This window comes from Musa acuminata, chromosome BXJ3-11, assembly GCF_036884655.1.
Source record: "Musa acuminata AAA Group cultivar baxijiao chromosome BXJ3-11, Cavendish_Baxijiao_AAA, whole genome shotgun sequence".
Taxonomy (NCBI): domain Eukaryota; kingdom Viridiplantae; phylum Streptophyta; class Magnoliopsida; order Zingiberales; family Musaceae; genus Musa; species Musa acuminata.
The window spans coordinates 6,558,899-6,576,359 of NC_088359.1; the positions used below are offsets into that span (position 1 = coordinate 6,558,899).

Here is a 17,461-nt window from a genome sequence, read left to right on the forward strand (position 1 = left end):
AAGGGTTTCATGGTAGTGTTCTTCAATGTATCCTTCATATCTACAGAAGACCATGAACATATATCGATCAGTTGTTATATCAAACCCAAATGTTTCTATCGTAACTGTTGTTTCACAACTAAGTTTTGCTTTCTTCATGCTCATCAAACAGAGTACCAAACAAAATTTGAGTGGTCTAAGCTTTTGTTCATCATCTTCAACAGAGATCTAAATAGAAGCTCAGTCTAGAATTCACAGAGGCTAAACATGACCGTGGAAAAGTTGGATCTCAGCTAGATCCATACAAAAAGTACTACCTCTTTAGTGTCATGATTAGATTTAGAACTAACTGGATCCTGCATGACTTGGATCAAAAACAAATAATTAGCTTACCAAATCAACTTTAGCTACAAAACTATACAATGCATTGGAGCCATGCTTGCCTGCTCCAATCATCATCAAACCTACTAGATCTGATGATTTGGCACACAATGGAAACATGCCACCCTGTTTAGAGTGGGTCTTTGATGGTTGTATGTATTTTATTGCCTCTACAAACAACATTATACAGTCCCATTACACGATGATTATCAAAATATTGATAAGCCAGCTCTTTTAATATTTCAAAATAATACAAGGTTATTTCTAGCCCATAGTGTCTCAAATAACAATCCATTATGTATCCCTACAGTCTACTATGTGTTTAGTATGCTTCCGACGTATCATGTGTCTCGAATCCAATGGCAATATTCCAGACTGCTCAATTTCTAAATAGCCTTGGCACCATGATAAGGCTGTCCTTTTGCAATTTAGGTTATGGAGGTTCAAGTCGTGAAAACCATCAAGTTTGAGACAAACATAGAAAGAAAACAATTAGATTTCACTCTGTAAAGAGAAGGTACATAGGACTTCTCTAGATACTCGATTCCTTAGATGTGTCCTATATCGAGGTAACCCAAATTTTTCTATCAAAACAATCATGAAACAGTATAAGAATTCTACAACTAAAACTAATCAAGCAACTGATGCAATTGATATTACATACACCACAACTACACAAAGAAGCTGCTTAACTGATTTTACCTATATCGAAGTTACACATTAGGATTCTGTGAAACTGATATCATCCCAGAATGTTGTAAACCATATAAAAGATTGACTACTCTGGTACTGGTGAAACGTGTCCCCTTATGGATTCAAAACATAGAGCCAAGAGAAGGAAAAAGTACATTTTCCTCTGTCACTAACTGATTTCAGGGAGATGATTCATTTGAACACAGCATGGCAAGGATATCATCAGAATTTGGCTCTAATCCATGATAATGCTCCACAAGAGTTGTCAACAGGCTAAAGGACAACCCTGGAAGTTTTGTAAGATCCACCTTACAAGAATTCGACAGATAAGGAAACTCTGAAATTGACCTGGCTTTATTCTTCATATGTATGGAGGCATATTTTCTCAAGTAGCAACGGCCAATCTTCACCAGGTTGCGTTCAACTCCACTGATACCCTAAAACCCTATGTAGATATGAGGCTGTTTGTTTTCAGCCTTTGCATGTAGTCTGAAGACCCACAACTATATTGTACATGAGGCCAAGCACCATTAATTGGCTTCACCTGAGCCTGTTGCTCAAAGACTGGCTGCTATGTTTGATCATGACCTGAACTTTTCCTAATAATTTAACACATGAACTAAGTAGATGTTTCAAATAATCATCTAAGATATAATTTAACAGATTAGAGCAATCCAATGCGACTCCTTCCAAGACCTGTGCTTCTGCTATTTTCTGTATCCCTTTCTTTGAGTCTCAGAATGACATAATTCTCTGCAGTAAATGTTGCTACTCAGACTAGCACTGCTAGTAGAAGCTACTAAAGACAAAGATCTTCGTGCCCGATGATCATAAGGCAGCACCTGTTGAAGTCTCGTTTGCTCAGCTTCTGCGCCTATAGCTTATCCATATAGCCAAAATATCTTCGGGAACGCTCAGGTCCACGCTTTTTAGCTATCTGCGACTTGAGGTCACTGAGATTGATCCGATGGTATGCGAAGCTGCAGCATCGGCATGTCCCAGTGCCTAGCGGCCACATAACACACCAAATCAACATAAAATTAGTGTTCCTATTTGGTCCTTCCAATCTCTTCTCTCAACCAAAGAAGGGCTAAATCTTGATCCACTTCCAGTGGATTCCAAAAGCTATAATCAATCTCCTCCTCATCGCATAAAACCCCAGAGCAAGAAGGGACGATAAACATCCACTTGGCGAGCAACGATCCCAAAATCGAAGTAACTGGGAAGGCCTCGCACGGGAAGAGCATCGCGATCAAACTGGATCGAAACCATAGAAGAGCTGAACCCACCCAGTGGAACAACCAATTCAGGGGCCAGAAGCTCAAGAAAGATCGCATTCCTTGCAGAAAAATTGCTCGTTATCGATGCTGTGAAGCTCGATCCCGTGCCAACCCGAGCAGGCGCGGAATCGCACCTGGAAGGCAGGAGGGGGAAATTTCAAATCGAGAGCGGGGGAAGGGGAGGGAAGCAGAGGGACGAAGCAAGCAAAGAAAGGTCGAACCTTGAGGATACGAATGCGAGGAAAGGCTCGACCGAGGGAGGGCTTATGGAGCTCAGAGAAGCGAAGGGAGCGCTGCGATTCCTCCCCCCTTTCTCTCGATGAAATCCTCTGCTTCTTCTTCTCCACTTCGTGCAGCTCTTCACGCCTTCGTTTCGTCTCTCTCCTTCGGATGACTTAAGAGGGAAAAAGGATACATAAATTTAAAATTAGAACACTACCTTAATGCCTATATATATTACTTAATTATTTATATTTTTTATCAATAATTGAGTTATATTTTAGGTATTTTACCAATAAAATCCTTCATATTCGTTGGTATCAAATGGCTCTCCCTTAATTAGTTTTTATCTAAGAACTTTTTTTATCAATTTATTAAAAACATCTTCGACTCTCTATTCTTCATCGCTCCTCGCCATCATTACTCTTGAGTGTTATCACCTCTATCACAACTGTCTCGTGCTCTCAACATGTGCCTCCCTTTCTTTCTCCCCTTTTATCCTCCCTTATCCTTGTTTCAATGAAATCTTTTATTTTTCCTTCTTCTCTACTTCGTATAGCTCTTCATACCTTCTTTTCGTCTCTCTTCTTCAGATGATTTCTTTCGATCGCGATGATGATAAAACGAGATTAAAAAAAAATAAAATTAGAATACTACCTTAATGTCTATATATATTACTTAAATGTTTATATTTTGTCAATAATTGAGCTATATTTTAGGTATTTTATCAATAAAATCTTTCATTGTGTGTATCAAATGACTCTCCCTTTATTAGTTTTTATCTGAGAGTTTTTTTTATCAATTTAATAAAAATATCCTCATCCCTCTATGTAACATCCCTCAAAATTTTATAGATGCTTGTTTGTAAAAATGAGGAATTAGCTCAGAATTCTTTTATATTAAATAATTTTATATTAAAAGTTTATGACTAGGGATCCAAATGTGAATATTAAAATTTTGATATGATTTATAAAAGATTCAGACTTAAGTTAAAGAAAAAAAATGATAAACATGTGTCACTAGCTAACCTAAGGTTGGTGTCACCTATGTTTATTCTAAAGATGACACATGAGCTTCTTTCATGCATGCTTGCCACCTTGCAAGCCTTGTATTAGCTAAACCTAATGCAATTAGAGAAGAAACTAAAGAAAAGTTTAACTAAAGGAGGAAAACTTAAGTTACTGCAACAAACGTGGGGAAGAGGAAATGAAGAAGGAGAAGACAAAGCTTTGCTAGAGAACTCCCCACATTTGGAATCAAATTTGTTTAAGGCAAGTGTTCTAACCTCATTCCACATAAATACTAATCTCTATTTTCATCTTAATCTTATATAATTCGAAAGATTTCAGCTTAGAACCAAATATTTCTTTCGTTTTGATACAAAGCCATGAATCTATAATTTTTTGATAATATAATCTCTATGCACATTTTCAGACCTAACTTTTAGCACTAAACTCTGATTTAGGCACAGCCTAATCCATTTGAAAGTAGACTCAAAGATCTTTATTTTGATATTGAGATTGAATGATTTGGAGTTTAAATGTCTATTAAGACTTCTATTTCAGTTAACTCTACAGATTCTGCAAAATAGAGATCGTAAATTTCTGACCTCTTATTTCTTAACTGCTTATAACTTTCTACTATGTACTCAGATTCATACAAAGTATGATTTATAGGAAACTAGACTCGTAAAGATTTTTGTGTATATATGATTTGAATGATTTATAGCATAAATTCATATTAAATCATCTATTCAAATCAACTCTATGAATTCTATAAAACAGAGATAATGTTCTCTTACCTTTGGTTACTAAATTGTTTATAACTCATTGCTGGGAACTCCGATTCATACAAAACTTAAGTTATCAAAAAGCATATTGATACACTTTTGAATAACCTCTATTTTATATAAATTAGAGTATAATTGGCTATCCATATAATTCATGTAATGTGTCTCTCAAATTCTGTCAGAATCGAGCTTTTATCGATTTCGCTTATTCTTGTTTCGTATCTTTGGAAGTTAATTTTAGTTAAAATTCTTACTTTAGTTGAGCTTTACATTATTGCTTTGAGTTCATATATACTATTGTCCTATGAGTGTTTGCATACCTTGATATGTTACGTAAACTTCATGTTTGTATCGCAATGTTTCGTATAAGCACATGCATTCCGTTGTTCCGCATGTGTTTCTGATATGTCCCAATTTATTGTTTATAATACTCTTTTGTACTCTGATATTTGTGAGATTATTTGAACCTTTGCTAGAAATAGTAAAGGGATTGTATGGACCTTTGCTAGAAATGGTAAAGGGATTATCTGGACCTTTGCCAGAAATGGTAAAGGGTATGTGCTTAGAGCCCGCGATGCTCTAGTTTATGTTTGGGATCCCACTTCACCTTCTATCTATTTGATATGATATCTAGAGCTTTGGTTATATACTTCTACGTGTGCTTTGGATAAGAACGAAAAGTATATAATGTCAAATGCGATATTAAGTTTCTGTTTCGTATTTGTTATTGATATGCTCCGAAATGCTTCCTATGCCATTGATATACTCCGAAATGCTTCATATGCCATTGATATACTCTGTAACATTTCATATGCCATTGATATCCAAAATGCTCCTTACGTCAATGATATGCTCCAACTAATTCTACTCCTTTGTTATGTGTCATTTGAGCTTCTGGTTCATATTTGTTTTTTGATATGCTTTGAAATGTTTATACATCCTTGATATACTTAGAAACTATCCTCTTTTATCATGGATATGTCAGTCGCTTGCTGAGCTCTATGTGCTCACTCCATTGCTAATAATTTTTTTCAGGATAGCTTGTCGCTTGCTAAGATATTTAAATTGGGCTAAGGCAGTGGAAAGCTAGAAGACCTTAGGCAAACCTTTATTGGACGATATGTTTTTATTGTATAAGTATACTTGGTATCTAATGGAATGTTTATCGTAAATATGAATTTAGGAGTTTTGTAAATGTTTGAAAAGTACCTCTCATGTTAGGATTTTGGGAATGTTAAGTTAAAATTGTATAATGATATAAACTTATGATACATGTTCGTTTTGTGATTGTATAGATTCTCACAACTATGGATTTATGATGTGGTTATAGTTTAGTTGAGTTGGTTTTGGATTTTATGAATCATTGAGTGATATGGTATATGAATTTTAACTGCACAGGTTTTATGGGTGTGAGTTTGACTGAATACTTTCTCAGTATCCTTAAATGTGTGATTGGATCCTGGAATGAATTGTTAAAGAATAATATTATGAATTATTGTTGGGGCGTGACACTCCATCCATCATCGCTCCTTGCCATCGCCACCGTTATCACCTCTATCACCACCGTCCCCTACTCTCAATATGAGCAATGCCTCCTCCATTCCTTTCCCCCTTCTTCTCCTCCCTTATTCTTGCTTATATCTTTTTCTCCCTTTCCTGTGCAGTATTGTCCATGGAATAGTAGCTTTATCCCCCGTTATCGTTCTCCCCCTTTCTCACAATCAGTTATTACTCTCTCTTGTGAAGATGGAAAGCTCTATGCTCGCATCATCCTCCATCGCTTTCTCTTCCTTACCGATTGAAGCTCACGAAGATAGAAAGCTCTATGCTCGCATCATCCTTTGTCACTTCCTCTTCTTTGCAAATTGAAGAGGGAGAACCCTTTGGCTCCACTCACAAAGCCTTCATTATCTATGAGTCTTGTCTCTCCATGGTGAGAGCAAAAGATATCGATAGCGATAGCGATAGCGATAGTACTACATAACTATGAGCAACAGGGAAGATGGGAGGATGACGGGGAAGGGAGAAGAAGAGAAAGAGTAGGACAAAGCATTGCTTGTGATAGGAGTAAGTGGCAACGACGATCAATGACGTTTGATAAAAAGCCAATGGTATTTTTATCAAATTGATGAAAAAATAGTTCCTTTAAGTGAAACCAATTAAGCGAGTATTATTTAATAAATGTCGATAACATTACACATGTAGGTTTCCTTCTCAATTTTTTTCTTTCTCAATTAATTTATTTAAATATTTTCTAAATTACTATCATAAAATTTGGTATAATAAAAATATAAGATTTTTGGATAGTCTATTTCTCGTCAAAAATGAATCTTCTTGAAAGAATAGATAGTTTTAAAATATTACAATAATATTTGCTGAATTAAAATCGAGAAAAAAAAAGCATTCATGAATTAGTACTTGAGCAATTGAAAATTAGCTTTTTGATTTGTATTATGTAAAAATGGGCTAATTCATATAACAATTTCAGTGGCCAATATGCAAGATAAGATCTACTCATTTATATTCTTACATGGATAGGTAGGATAATAAGCCCCATGATGATTTTTTGTGTTGATTCCTTTATGGGACATGATTGATATAATTTATGGATTTGGGCCATAGTTTTATTTTAATTCTTTTACATCAAAAAAAAACTTTTGTTTCCTAATTTTGATAAGAGCCTATGTAACTTTTTATTAATATCATTTCATAGAAAGTATATGAAATTTGATCGAGCAGTATAATAATTGTAATTCTCATACTCACATGTGGGTAGCTGACCAGGTCATATGAAATTTGAATTGATCGAGAATATATTTTCACAATACATGACATGAATAAAATTTTAGTATTGGATGAATTAAGCTTTGATATGATCTGATTTTTTTTATAGTTAAGATTGGAAATTTATATTTTTCTCATCTGGTAGACCTAATCACAGTGTGATTCATGTGCCTTGTTTTCTACACCTACCTATATCATGAACAGTATTTATTGTTTTCTTTTTTCTAAGCATTTTGTTTGCTTCACCTACCTCATTGAAATTTATTGGATATCACAGTCTTTTTTATTTTTGGTTGATGATATATTCTAGTGATCAAGGCATAGTCTGTGCAATTAAAAAAAGTTCTATTTATATTGTAAATAATAATTAGTATTCAATTATATATATAACTAAAAAATTAATTTGATATAGTAAAATTAATTGTTTAATTTTATATATAACATAAATTATGAATATTTGAAAAAAATATATAAGTGTACATGTGTCATCCATCATGTACATAGTGCTAGCTAGCCATGGATAGGAAGACTTCCATTGATAGGTTGAGTAATAAAGAGAGGTAGAGTCAACATGTTATCTAAGATAAAATTAAGGGCTATCATGATATCAAATATTTTTCATGATGGAGCTTATTACATACATAATGATAGTGATTTTGCAAGTAATATTTGCAACAAAAACTTCAACAAATAAATATCATACTATTAAGATAAAAACATGTGAAATTTTATTCCACATGTTTAGACTCTCCAATTTAGTTTGGCTAAATCATTCTAGAGACATTTTACATAGTGAAAACACTCTCCAATTTATCATACTATTAAGTATTTTTATTATTTATATATATATTTGATTTGATTTAATTGTCAAAAATAAAATCACAATAAAAACAACCAACACTCAATATTTATAAATTGATCTTAACAACTAGTCAGCTGATATCTTCAAATTTAGGATTTATTTCAGCCATTAAACTTGTATTCAAATTTGGTGCTTCTCTCCAACCAATACACCTAACAAGATACAGTAGGAATTCATGCATTCCTTTTGTAGTTGGGAGATATGCCTAATTCCTTCCCCAAGTCAACATGGAAATAAAATTGCAAGTGATCAATTTTCTTGCGGCTCCTCTAACATGATGACTCGTTTCTTGCTAATTTTGTGAGACCTCAGAGTAGCAACTCAATTTCATTAATATCTGAATTATGTTCTTCCTATTGAATTATCTGTTGTCACTGTTTAAATTACTGTTATTTGGAAACAGAATACTTTTTTTTTTTTTCATTTTTGATAAAATTATATATGTATATGTAGTTAATGAGTTTTGTATTCATCCCTCTTAAGTTAAAGTTATACATATTTTTTTTCTTCAAAATCCACAAACATATATATATATATATATATATATATATATATATAGTAAATAAATTAAATTTATATTTATACCCCTTAAATCTCATAATGTTGCTAAAAAAATTAAGAGTATTTTAGGTGCTTTAAGTAAACTTAATGGTATAAGTAGTTCAGGGGGTATATTTATACTTTTAAACCACATTATGATGCTAAAAAATTAATTTGAAGTATTTTAGGTACTTACATTAGTTAATTAGATTCCAAATTCAAGATAGATAATTTTAAAATAGCATGCAATCAATAGCATGATCACAATATAAAAAAAGATGCATCCCAATTATCTTAAAAATAAAATCTCTTCTTGATTTTTGTTTACTTCTTATTTTACGGCGGATTCAATAAATTAAGAATAGGTTCAACGAATTAGAAGGAGCCAAATTAATAACCAAGAAAATAATAATAATAATAATAATATGAAATAGATATTTCAAATTAAAATGTAACAAAAATGAATCATTGTTTCCTTAAATGCATCCTCCTCGCCATCTGTCACAACAGTACATTACAGATTCCCATCCCTCTGCTGAAAACACCTCACTTTCGAGTCCATTCGTACCACAACCCTGACAAAGGCCGCAGAACTTTCGTGCCGGTCTGTTGCTTGGGTTGAATCTGCCGAGACTCTTTCCGGGGTGACGTGGTGTCCGAACGCATGGGTCCCCAAGGCGGGAGACCACATCAACCCGGACGGATGTCCGGGGTGACTGTGCTGTCCTTCCCAGCGTTTCGATGTTAACCATGGTTACCGGCCGCGGTAGGTGGCAGGGGAGCCGTGTGGGGGGTTTGGTAAGCGAGAGGTCGTCGATAAAACCACCCTTTCCCTCTGCTATCCCACCAACTCCACCCTCTCTCTCCGCGACCCACGAAGACGAAGCAACCCCGAGAGAGGGAGGGAGGGAGGGAGAGAGGGAGTTCACGATCCATCGTGGGATTGTCTTGCGTCGCATCGCCCGATCGAGAGGCACCTCTGGCGCGACGATGGGATCGGAGCAGATGAAGCCCTCGCCGCTCGATCTCCTCTCATCGATCCTCACAGGCGGCGATGGCGCGCCTCCGGAGGCTGGGCTGGCAGTGATACTCGCCACCTCGATCGCCGTGCTCGTCGGGTGCGCCTTCATCTTCTTCTGGCGGTCGTCGCTCGGCGGGAAGGCGAGCAGCCCGGTCCAGCCGCCGAAGCCCTTGACGGTGAAGGTGGAGCGCGAGGTGGAGGCGGACGACGGGAAGACGAAGGTCACCGTCTTCTTCGGCACGCAGACCGGCACCGCCGAGGGGTTCGCCAAGGTAAGGGTTGGATGGATCTCGGTGGGCTTCGGCCGGAATCTTAGCAAGTTCCGTGTCTTTACCTTTTTGTTTGCTTCCGAGATAGGCGCTTGCGGACGAGGCAAAAGCGCGATACGATAAAGCCGTCTTTAAAGTCGTTGATCTGGTAAGGCTGATTGACGTGTTCTGAGAATCCTCGAGCGTTTGATTGGTCTTTGACGACGTGGCGTTGACATTGGGATGTCTGGCAGGACGAATATGCCGCTGATGACGATGAGTACGAGGAGAAGATGAAGAAAGAGACATTAGCTTTGTTCTTCCTGGCTACGTAAGTTCGAATTTGCTGCCTTGACGATGTGCTTCCATCAAAGCATCTTCTCCATATGTCGTTTGACCATGTTTTGTTTGGAGCTTACAGGTATGGAGATGGAGAGCCTACTGATAATGCTGCTAGGTTCTACAAATGGTTCACGGAGGTTGGGGAAAACCTAATTTTTGATTGCCTGTTTTACGATTCTCTTCTCATGGTTGATGTCTAATATGGTGCTTGGTTGTTATTGATTGGAAAGGGTAATGAGAGGGGGAATTGGCTAGAGACTCTTCAGTATTCTATATTTGGTTTAGGCAACAGGCAGTATGAGCATTTCAACAAGGTTTGTTATATGTTTATTGTAAATGTTTGTGAATTTAGAATATTCGTTCTTGAGCTGACTCTTTTCTCTCTCTTTTTTTGGCGTATAATAAAAGGTTGCAAAGGTGGTGGATGAGACCCTTGCTGATCAGGGTATATTATTTTAACCATCTAATCTCGTTACTTGAGTGTTTTTTCACATAATATATTTTGTTCCTTTGTCATACTTCATGCTTTATGCCTTGTGGTTCTTGGTGGTAATAGTGTGGTATAAACATCATACTTTTATAATGTGAAGGTGTAAAACTTTCATTATGGTGGTTATTTTGATTTGCAAAGATCTCAAGTTACTGATTTGGAAAAGATTTCATTATGGCCCTCGATGGACACTTTATAGCCTTTCCATATTGGATCATGCTGATGTCTGTGTCATTACTCAGCAGTTTGTGTTCAGACTTCAGAGTCTCATGGGTTTTCAGATTTCTGACCTCTTATAATGATACTGGTTAGATATATTTTTGCTGTATATGACATTAGAAGCCATTGAAGATATGCTCACATGCTTGTATCCTCAGGTGCAAAGCGTCTTCTGTCTTTGGGTCTTGGAGATGATGATCAATGTATTGAGGACGACTTTAATGCATGGTACAAAGCGTCATCCACGTCTTTAAGAGACTGTAGTGCTTGTGTGCTGTTTTGTTGGTTTCCTCCGCTAGTAAGTACAAATTTTGAGTCTCTTCTTGTTGACAATCTATTATTTTAGGAAAGAGCTTCTATGGCCAGAGTTAGATCGGTTGCTTCGGGGTGAAGATGAAGTTTCTGGTGCATCTACTCCTTATACAGCTGCTATTCCTGAATACCGGGTTGTATTTATCAAACATGAAGATGTGGCAAACCTGGAGAAGAGTTGGAGTCTGGCAAATGGTCATGCAGTTCATGACATTCAACATCCATGCAGGTAATATTTTGTTTGGCATGTTCTTCTCAACAACTACACAATTCTCTGGTTGAATAACATGACTAACTCATGCACATTTTGGATATTCAAGAGCTAATGTGGCTGTGCGTCGGGAGCTTCATACCCCAGATTCGGATCGGTCCTGCATCCACTTGGAGTTTGACATTGCTGGCACTGGTCTTGCGTATGTTTCTTTTCTATAATTCTTTATGGTGTAGAATGCTTCTCATCGTTTGCTTTCATTTGATATGTTTGCATTATTAGTGAGGTATCAGATGGTTTAATTCGTTATTTTGAAAGTCACTCCAATTTGAACAACCAAATAAAGTTAGTCGCATGCATGTTATGTGCTAATGCACAGCCCGCAGCTTTGATGCTTCATGGTAGAAATCCATGTAATGTGGGCTCCATCTTTATGCTTTGGCCTTTTCTTTAGCAGTTTAAGCCAGTAAATGCTTTTAATCTCTTCGAAACTGGATTACTATCCTGTAGTTTTGATGCTACATGTTAGAAATCCATGTGTTGTGGGCTCCGTCTTTATGCTTTGCCCTTTCGTTAGCAGTTTAAACCAGTAAAAGTTTTCAGTCTCTTTGAAACTGGATTATTGTACCTATTTCTAATTTTCTCTTCACTTGGCTCAAGTGGTTTCAGTCCTATCCTTTTCAGTTGAGCAACTCTCATAACGTACCTAAAGCTCCTTTTTTCGCGAGTTTGAATGCTTCTGCCTTCCATAGTCGTTTAGCCCTGCCAGTCCTAATTTCTAGGATCTCATCCTCTGAATGAGAAGGTACTTTTTCCCTGTCTTATGCTTAGGAATATTTGTGTAGCTAATCTTTGGGTCCTTGTTTCTACATTGCTGTTCCATTTATGTCCATCTCATTCTCCAGAGCACGATATATATAGTTAGGAATTGTGCAGGAGAAGCATTTCTCTAGAAAGGTTGATGTACCATGTGTGATAAGGTTATTTGTGTGGTTGTTTGATCCACAATCGCGTGCTTCTTTAAGATTTGGCATTGTTGTTGGTCATTTGAAATAAAAACTTAGGTCATGTTAGTTATATCCATTTATAGTTGAGGAGTTCCATGTCAGTTGATTTTCTTGTAAACACTATGATGATTTTGTTACAACAGGTATGAGACTGGCGATCATGTTGGTGTATTTTCAGAGAATTGCATTGAGACTGTAGAGGAGGCAGAAAGACTATTGGGTTATTCATCAGACACATATTTTTCCATTCATGCTGACAAAGAGGATGGTACACCACTTAGTGGTGGCTCTTTGACACCTCCTTTCCCATCTCCATGCACCTTAAGAACTGCACTTACTCGATATGCTGATTTTTTAAATTCACCCAAAAAGGTGAAATTTTCATTGGGCTCAAAGTCATCTTGCACATTTCTTTAGTTGTTATTTGATACTAACTTCAAGTTGATTTTTATGTTAACTGTTCACAGAGTGCTTTACTTGCATTAGCTAAGTATGCATCGGATTCCAGTGAAGCAGAGCGACTTAGATTTTTGGCTTCTCCTGCTGGAAAGGTTCATGTTCTTTCTGGGATTTCATAAAAATTGTCATCTTGCTTAGGTTAAATTATAACCCCCGTTTTGCTTTGTCGCAAATTTCAATTGAATCCTTAAGCTATAATTTTTCCCAATTGACTTTCTAAACATCAATTGATGTTTCAATCAGATCCTACCAATCTAGTCTTGATGGAAAGCTTAACTGACCTCACAATGCAGCTTGACATACCAATATGATATAAGTTTTGAAGTGCGAAGTTGTTTGATGTATCACTCGAAATCTAAAATATAAGGCATGGCAGTATTGACTTGCCTTAACTTGGCAATCAATATGAGGATGTTAGTCAGCTTTTCGTTGTTTGTGTGATAATGGGCAAGTCAAGTCTTACTGTGATTCATTTCCACATTCCATAAAAAATTATGGATGGAAGCTAATGGCAGAATGTAATTGAATTTTAGGAGAATTTTAAGTTTAGAGTCTCAATTTAAAATGTCTGAAGTTTGAAAGATTAATCATCTTACTTACCCTTCAGCAAGGTTCATGCTTAGTTGTTGTGTTGCAGGATGAATATTCTCAATGGATTGTGGCTAGTCAGAGGAGCCTTCTTGAAGTTATGGCTGAGTTCCCTTCAGCCAAGCCTCCCCTAGGAGTTTTCTTTGCTGCAATTTCCCCCCGCCTGCAGCCTAGATATTATTCAATATCATCTTCTCCTAGGTAATACCTAGTTCTATACTTGATACATTTCCTACTTGATGTTTTAGTTGACCAATAATTTGGATCTCATATAGGATGGCACCAACTAGAATACATGTGACATGTGCATTAGTATACGAGAAAACACCAACGGGAAGGATTCACAAAGGAGTCTGTTCAACTTGGATGAAGGTACTTTTTCTACATTTTTGGAACTGTTTAATATTGCTTTGACTTGATTTCATAATTGGTTAATTATCCTAAAAGAATTGGCAAGCCTAAGTTATGCAGATCAATTGCATTATAAGTCTAGGTGAATGGAAGTTTTGTCTGAATTATTTTAGCTTAATTTTTATATTTTAAATTTTGAATTTGATTTCATGGTATGTATCTTTTTTTCTGTACTACTAGTAGAAGATGATGAAATCTAGGTACTTTAAATTGCTTGCTGTAACCATGTTGGCATGTGTTGGATAAAATACTTGTAGGATTCTCTTTGGATACATGTTGGTTATCTCTTCGAAGTATCCCATCTTTTTATATAGTTATTATAAAGATCTGGTGCTTAGAGAATACTTGTGGGTACTTTTTGGGTAAGTTTGTTCTTTTCATATGTGATATTTTTATTTAAAACAATATGGACACATTGTCAGTTATATATTATTTTAAAATTCCCTGTGTCGATGTGTTTGTGATATACTGATATTTCCACAGGGCAAAGAAGAGAGTCAAATTTTAGTTTGGAATCCAAATGAGACAAAATACTATAGAACCATAGAAAAGGAAAAAACATAATTTTCAGAAGGAATTATTATAAGGGTCTTTAGTGTATATCTTATCCGTTTACCGGTATTGTCCAATTTTAAATAGTCCATCTTTGTTGTGGATGCACAATTTATTCTGCTCAATATTATGATGTCACTGCTTCTAAAGTATTTTAAACTGCCACAAGCATTTGTATCATATTCTTTTGTGTTTAATAATTTATTTTTGAGAAGGTGAACCTAGTTTTATCATTTATGTATCACTGCGTGCATCCTTTTCTGCTTTCCTGTGTTATGGAGGGGATATTAAAGTGAGTTTGTAGCACTTGCCATGCCACCACAATTTAAAATGTATTATAGTTTTTTGGCTATTTTTCTGTGTGATTTTCTAGATTCATTGGATCTGTGGGCAATGTGCCCATCTACCTTTCAATGTATATTTGTTAGTGTATACTCCCAAACAAACATGTACTATACTCTTGAGGTTGACTGCCGCACATCCTGTCAACAAAGAACTTGTTATTGTTATATTTGGTATCTAATACATCATGTTCAAGCTGGTAGAGTGGAAGATGCAGAGAATTTTTTTTGTTATATTCTTGTTATTGATGAGGAATAATTTTTAACAAATCCTACTATTGCATCAGTTTGCATAATCTGTTACATGATTGCTTGAAGCCTTGTAACACTGATGTTTGTCACTGTTCATATTTTATGTAATGCTGTACAAGAGTTTTCGTTTTTAACTGTATAAGAATAGTATATGAGGAACTCTACTTTTGTCCATCCAAAAGTAACACCCATAGGAAGGTTATGTCAGAATAGATAGTCTTTTATACATATCAAATGAGCTGTATGCTCTTCAAATGCAGAATCCACTGGGTTAGAAGTGGTAAAATTGATGTTCATAAACAAATCCTGTGTAGATATATTTTATTGTGGATCTAATATTTGGCAACCATGGTTTACCAAACTGAAATCCAATATGTAATTTTAGTAGCAGATCAGAAAAGGCTTATATTCTATGACACTATGTAGTTTCAGTATCTTTTGTTGTTTCTAGTCTTCTTTTACATGAACTTTTGGTACAGCCAGCATATTCTGAAGCAATGTTATTTGATGTGAACCCAACTTAGTTTATGGGTCTGTTTTCTGTTGGTGTTTTTTCATGTTATGTGACTTTGCATCTCCTGGCTTGCAGCATTCTGTTCCACTGGAAGAGAGTCAAGAATGCAGCTGGGCTCCTGTCTTTGTGAGACAATCAAACTTTAAACTTCCTGCAGATCCTTCTTTGCCAATCATTATGATTGGTCCTGGGACAGGATTGGCGCCATTCAGGGGTTTCTTACAGGTTTATATGAATCTCCATATTTTCTGCAAATGCGTTCTCTTTTGTTTTTCAGAAAAGAAACCCAATCTTAGGAGGTTATGATTTTGCTTTTTTCTTTTATAAAATAAATACATTCTTAGGAGGTTATGATTTTTGACAATGTAAGTTATTGCCACTCAGGAAAGGTTGGCCTTGAAGGAGGCTGGAACCCAACTTGGTCGTGCTATTCTCTTCTTTGGATGCAGGAACCGCAAAATGGTATGATAATTGGTAAATACCTATAATTAGTCTGTCTCGTGCTTTTTAAGTCTATCTAATGAGATCCTTGTTTCAGGACTTCATCTATGAGGATGAGCTGAAAAACTTTGTTGAAACCGGGGCACTTTCTGAACTGATACTTGCCTTCTCCCGCGAAGGTCCAACGAAGGAATACGTACAGCATAAGATGGCTGAAAAGGTTTATGTGCTATGGAATTTCTTTCTGAGCTGATACCTGCCACCCGTATTTTATATGCTATGGATTTTCTTCCATCTCTTCAGTATGTTCGACAGAGTTGTTGTTTTCGAAAAAATTGCCACTAATTGTTTCACTTCATCTTTTCAGGCCTTGGACATCTGGAATATCATCGAGCAGGGTGGTTATATCTACGTTTGCGGTGATGCCAAGGGTATGGCTAGAGATGTCCACAGGGTACTCCACACCATTGTTCAGGAACAGGTAAACACTTTATTTTCAGAGCAAGGTCATAGTTTGATACTGCAGGGCCGAAGTCTGTTGTTTGATATTCCACATGTCAATGTAAACAAATTGTTCAGCACATTCCTACGGGAGTGCAACTGTTTTCTGAGCCGATTCCATTTCATTGTTTTGCAGGGATCCCTCGATAGCTCAAAGACTGAAAGTATGGTAAAGAGTCTGCAAATGGATGGGAGGTATTTAAGGGATGTGTGGTGAAACTACATCTCAGCTTTTTCACTTTTCTGGAAAGTGCTCACATGCAGTGCCTACTCCTTTGGAAAACCTTTTTACGAGTGATTCAGGAACCTTTAACAAAGGTTCGATACTTCAATGCTGGGGACATTGATACGCTTTGTGTCCGCATTTCTCATCCTTCATGGCCTGCATTATTGTCCTCAATTATGTGATTCTTTTAACTGTCTAACAAGGATTTTGTTCATGTAATATATGCCCTTTCTATGTATTGCTAGATTGATTCGTTTGGAGAATAATCTATATGTTCAGAAAAAGGGTGGAACAGTTGAACTTGGAATCCAGAGACATTTAATATTATATGAAGCAACTTCATTATTTTGTGCTTTCCTCTTGTGACTACTTTTGTTTTATGTTTTTTAATGATTTGTTGTGTTTGCTCGTGATGATTTATTGATTCGTGTTTCCGTATCCCTTGAGATCTGTCCAAACCAGTACATGACCACCGGTACGATCTTTCATACTTAATGTTTGATATATGGCATAATAAACCGATAAATAAACAAAAGAACCCTTTTACGAACAGAATCTTATCGTACGAATCACATCATCACACTATGAAACCCGTCTATTTTACCCCATAATTCCCCGTGTCACATGCGAAGTCAAAGCAAGGCCCCCACCCACATCTTTCATACGCCAGGAGTACTGCCCCAGCATCTGAAAGGATGGCTTCCTTTCCCAAAAAGATGGGGCCGTTTGATAAACCAGTAGTCTCACAAAGAACGGGCAAATTCAACTTCAACTTGGAGTCAGATACTAATATGGACAC

The 17,461-nt window shown here is 36.4% G+C and overlaps 1 protein-coding gene across 1 annotated transcript; it reads left to right on the forward strand.

Moving 5' to 3' along the window:
• The first annotated feature begins 9,363 nt into the window (after positions 1-9,363).
• Positions 9,364-17,007, forward strand: LOC135653068 (NADPH--cytochrome P450 reductase 3-like). The gene is made up of 18 exons (XM_065174518.1): positions 9,364-9,820; positions 9,906-9,965; positions 10,051-10,127; positions 10,218-10,275; positions 10,369-10,452; positions 10,547-10,583; positions 11,006-11,075; positions 11,194-11,388; positions 11,480-11,572; positions 12,521-12,749; positions 12,845-12,928; positions 13,474-13,625; positions 13,700-13,796; positions 15,570-15,719; positions 15,879-15,956; positions 16,033-16,155; positions 16,303-16,416; positions 16,573-17,007. The coding sequence occupies exons 1-18, from the start codon at positions 9,518-9,520 to the stop codon at positions 16,651-16,653; spliced, it is 2,085 nt and encodes a 694-aa protein (XP_065030590.1). The 5' UTR covers positions 9,364-9,517; the 3' UTR covers positions 16,654-17,007.
• Positions 17,008-17,461: the final 454 nt, after the last annotated feature.

What these genes read in the sequence shown, in the direction of transcription:
- LOC135653068 (XM_065174518.1), top strand. Translation starts at nt 9,518, where the DNA reads ATGGGATCGGAGCAGATGAAGCCCTCGCCGCTCGATCTCCTCTCATCG. An exon ending in AGTATGAGCATTTCAACAAG is followed by an intron (nt 10,453 to 10,546) that starts GTTTGTTATATG and finishes GTATAATAAAAG; the next exon opens with GTTGCAAAGGTGGTGGATGA. An exon ending in TCAATATCATCTTCTCCTAG is followed by an intron (nt 13,626 to 13,699) that starts GTAATACCTAGT and finishes GATCTCATATAG; the next exon opens with GATGGCACCAACTAGAATAC.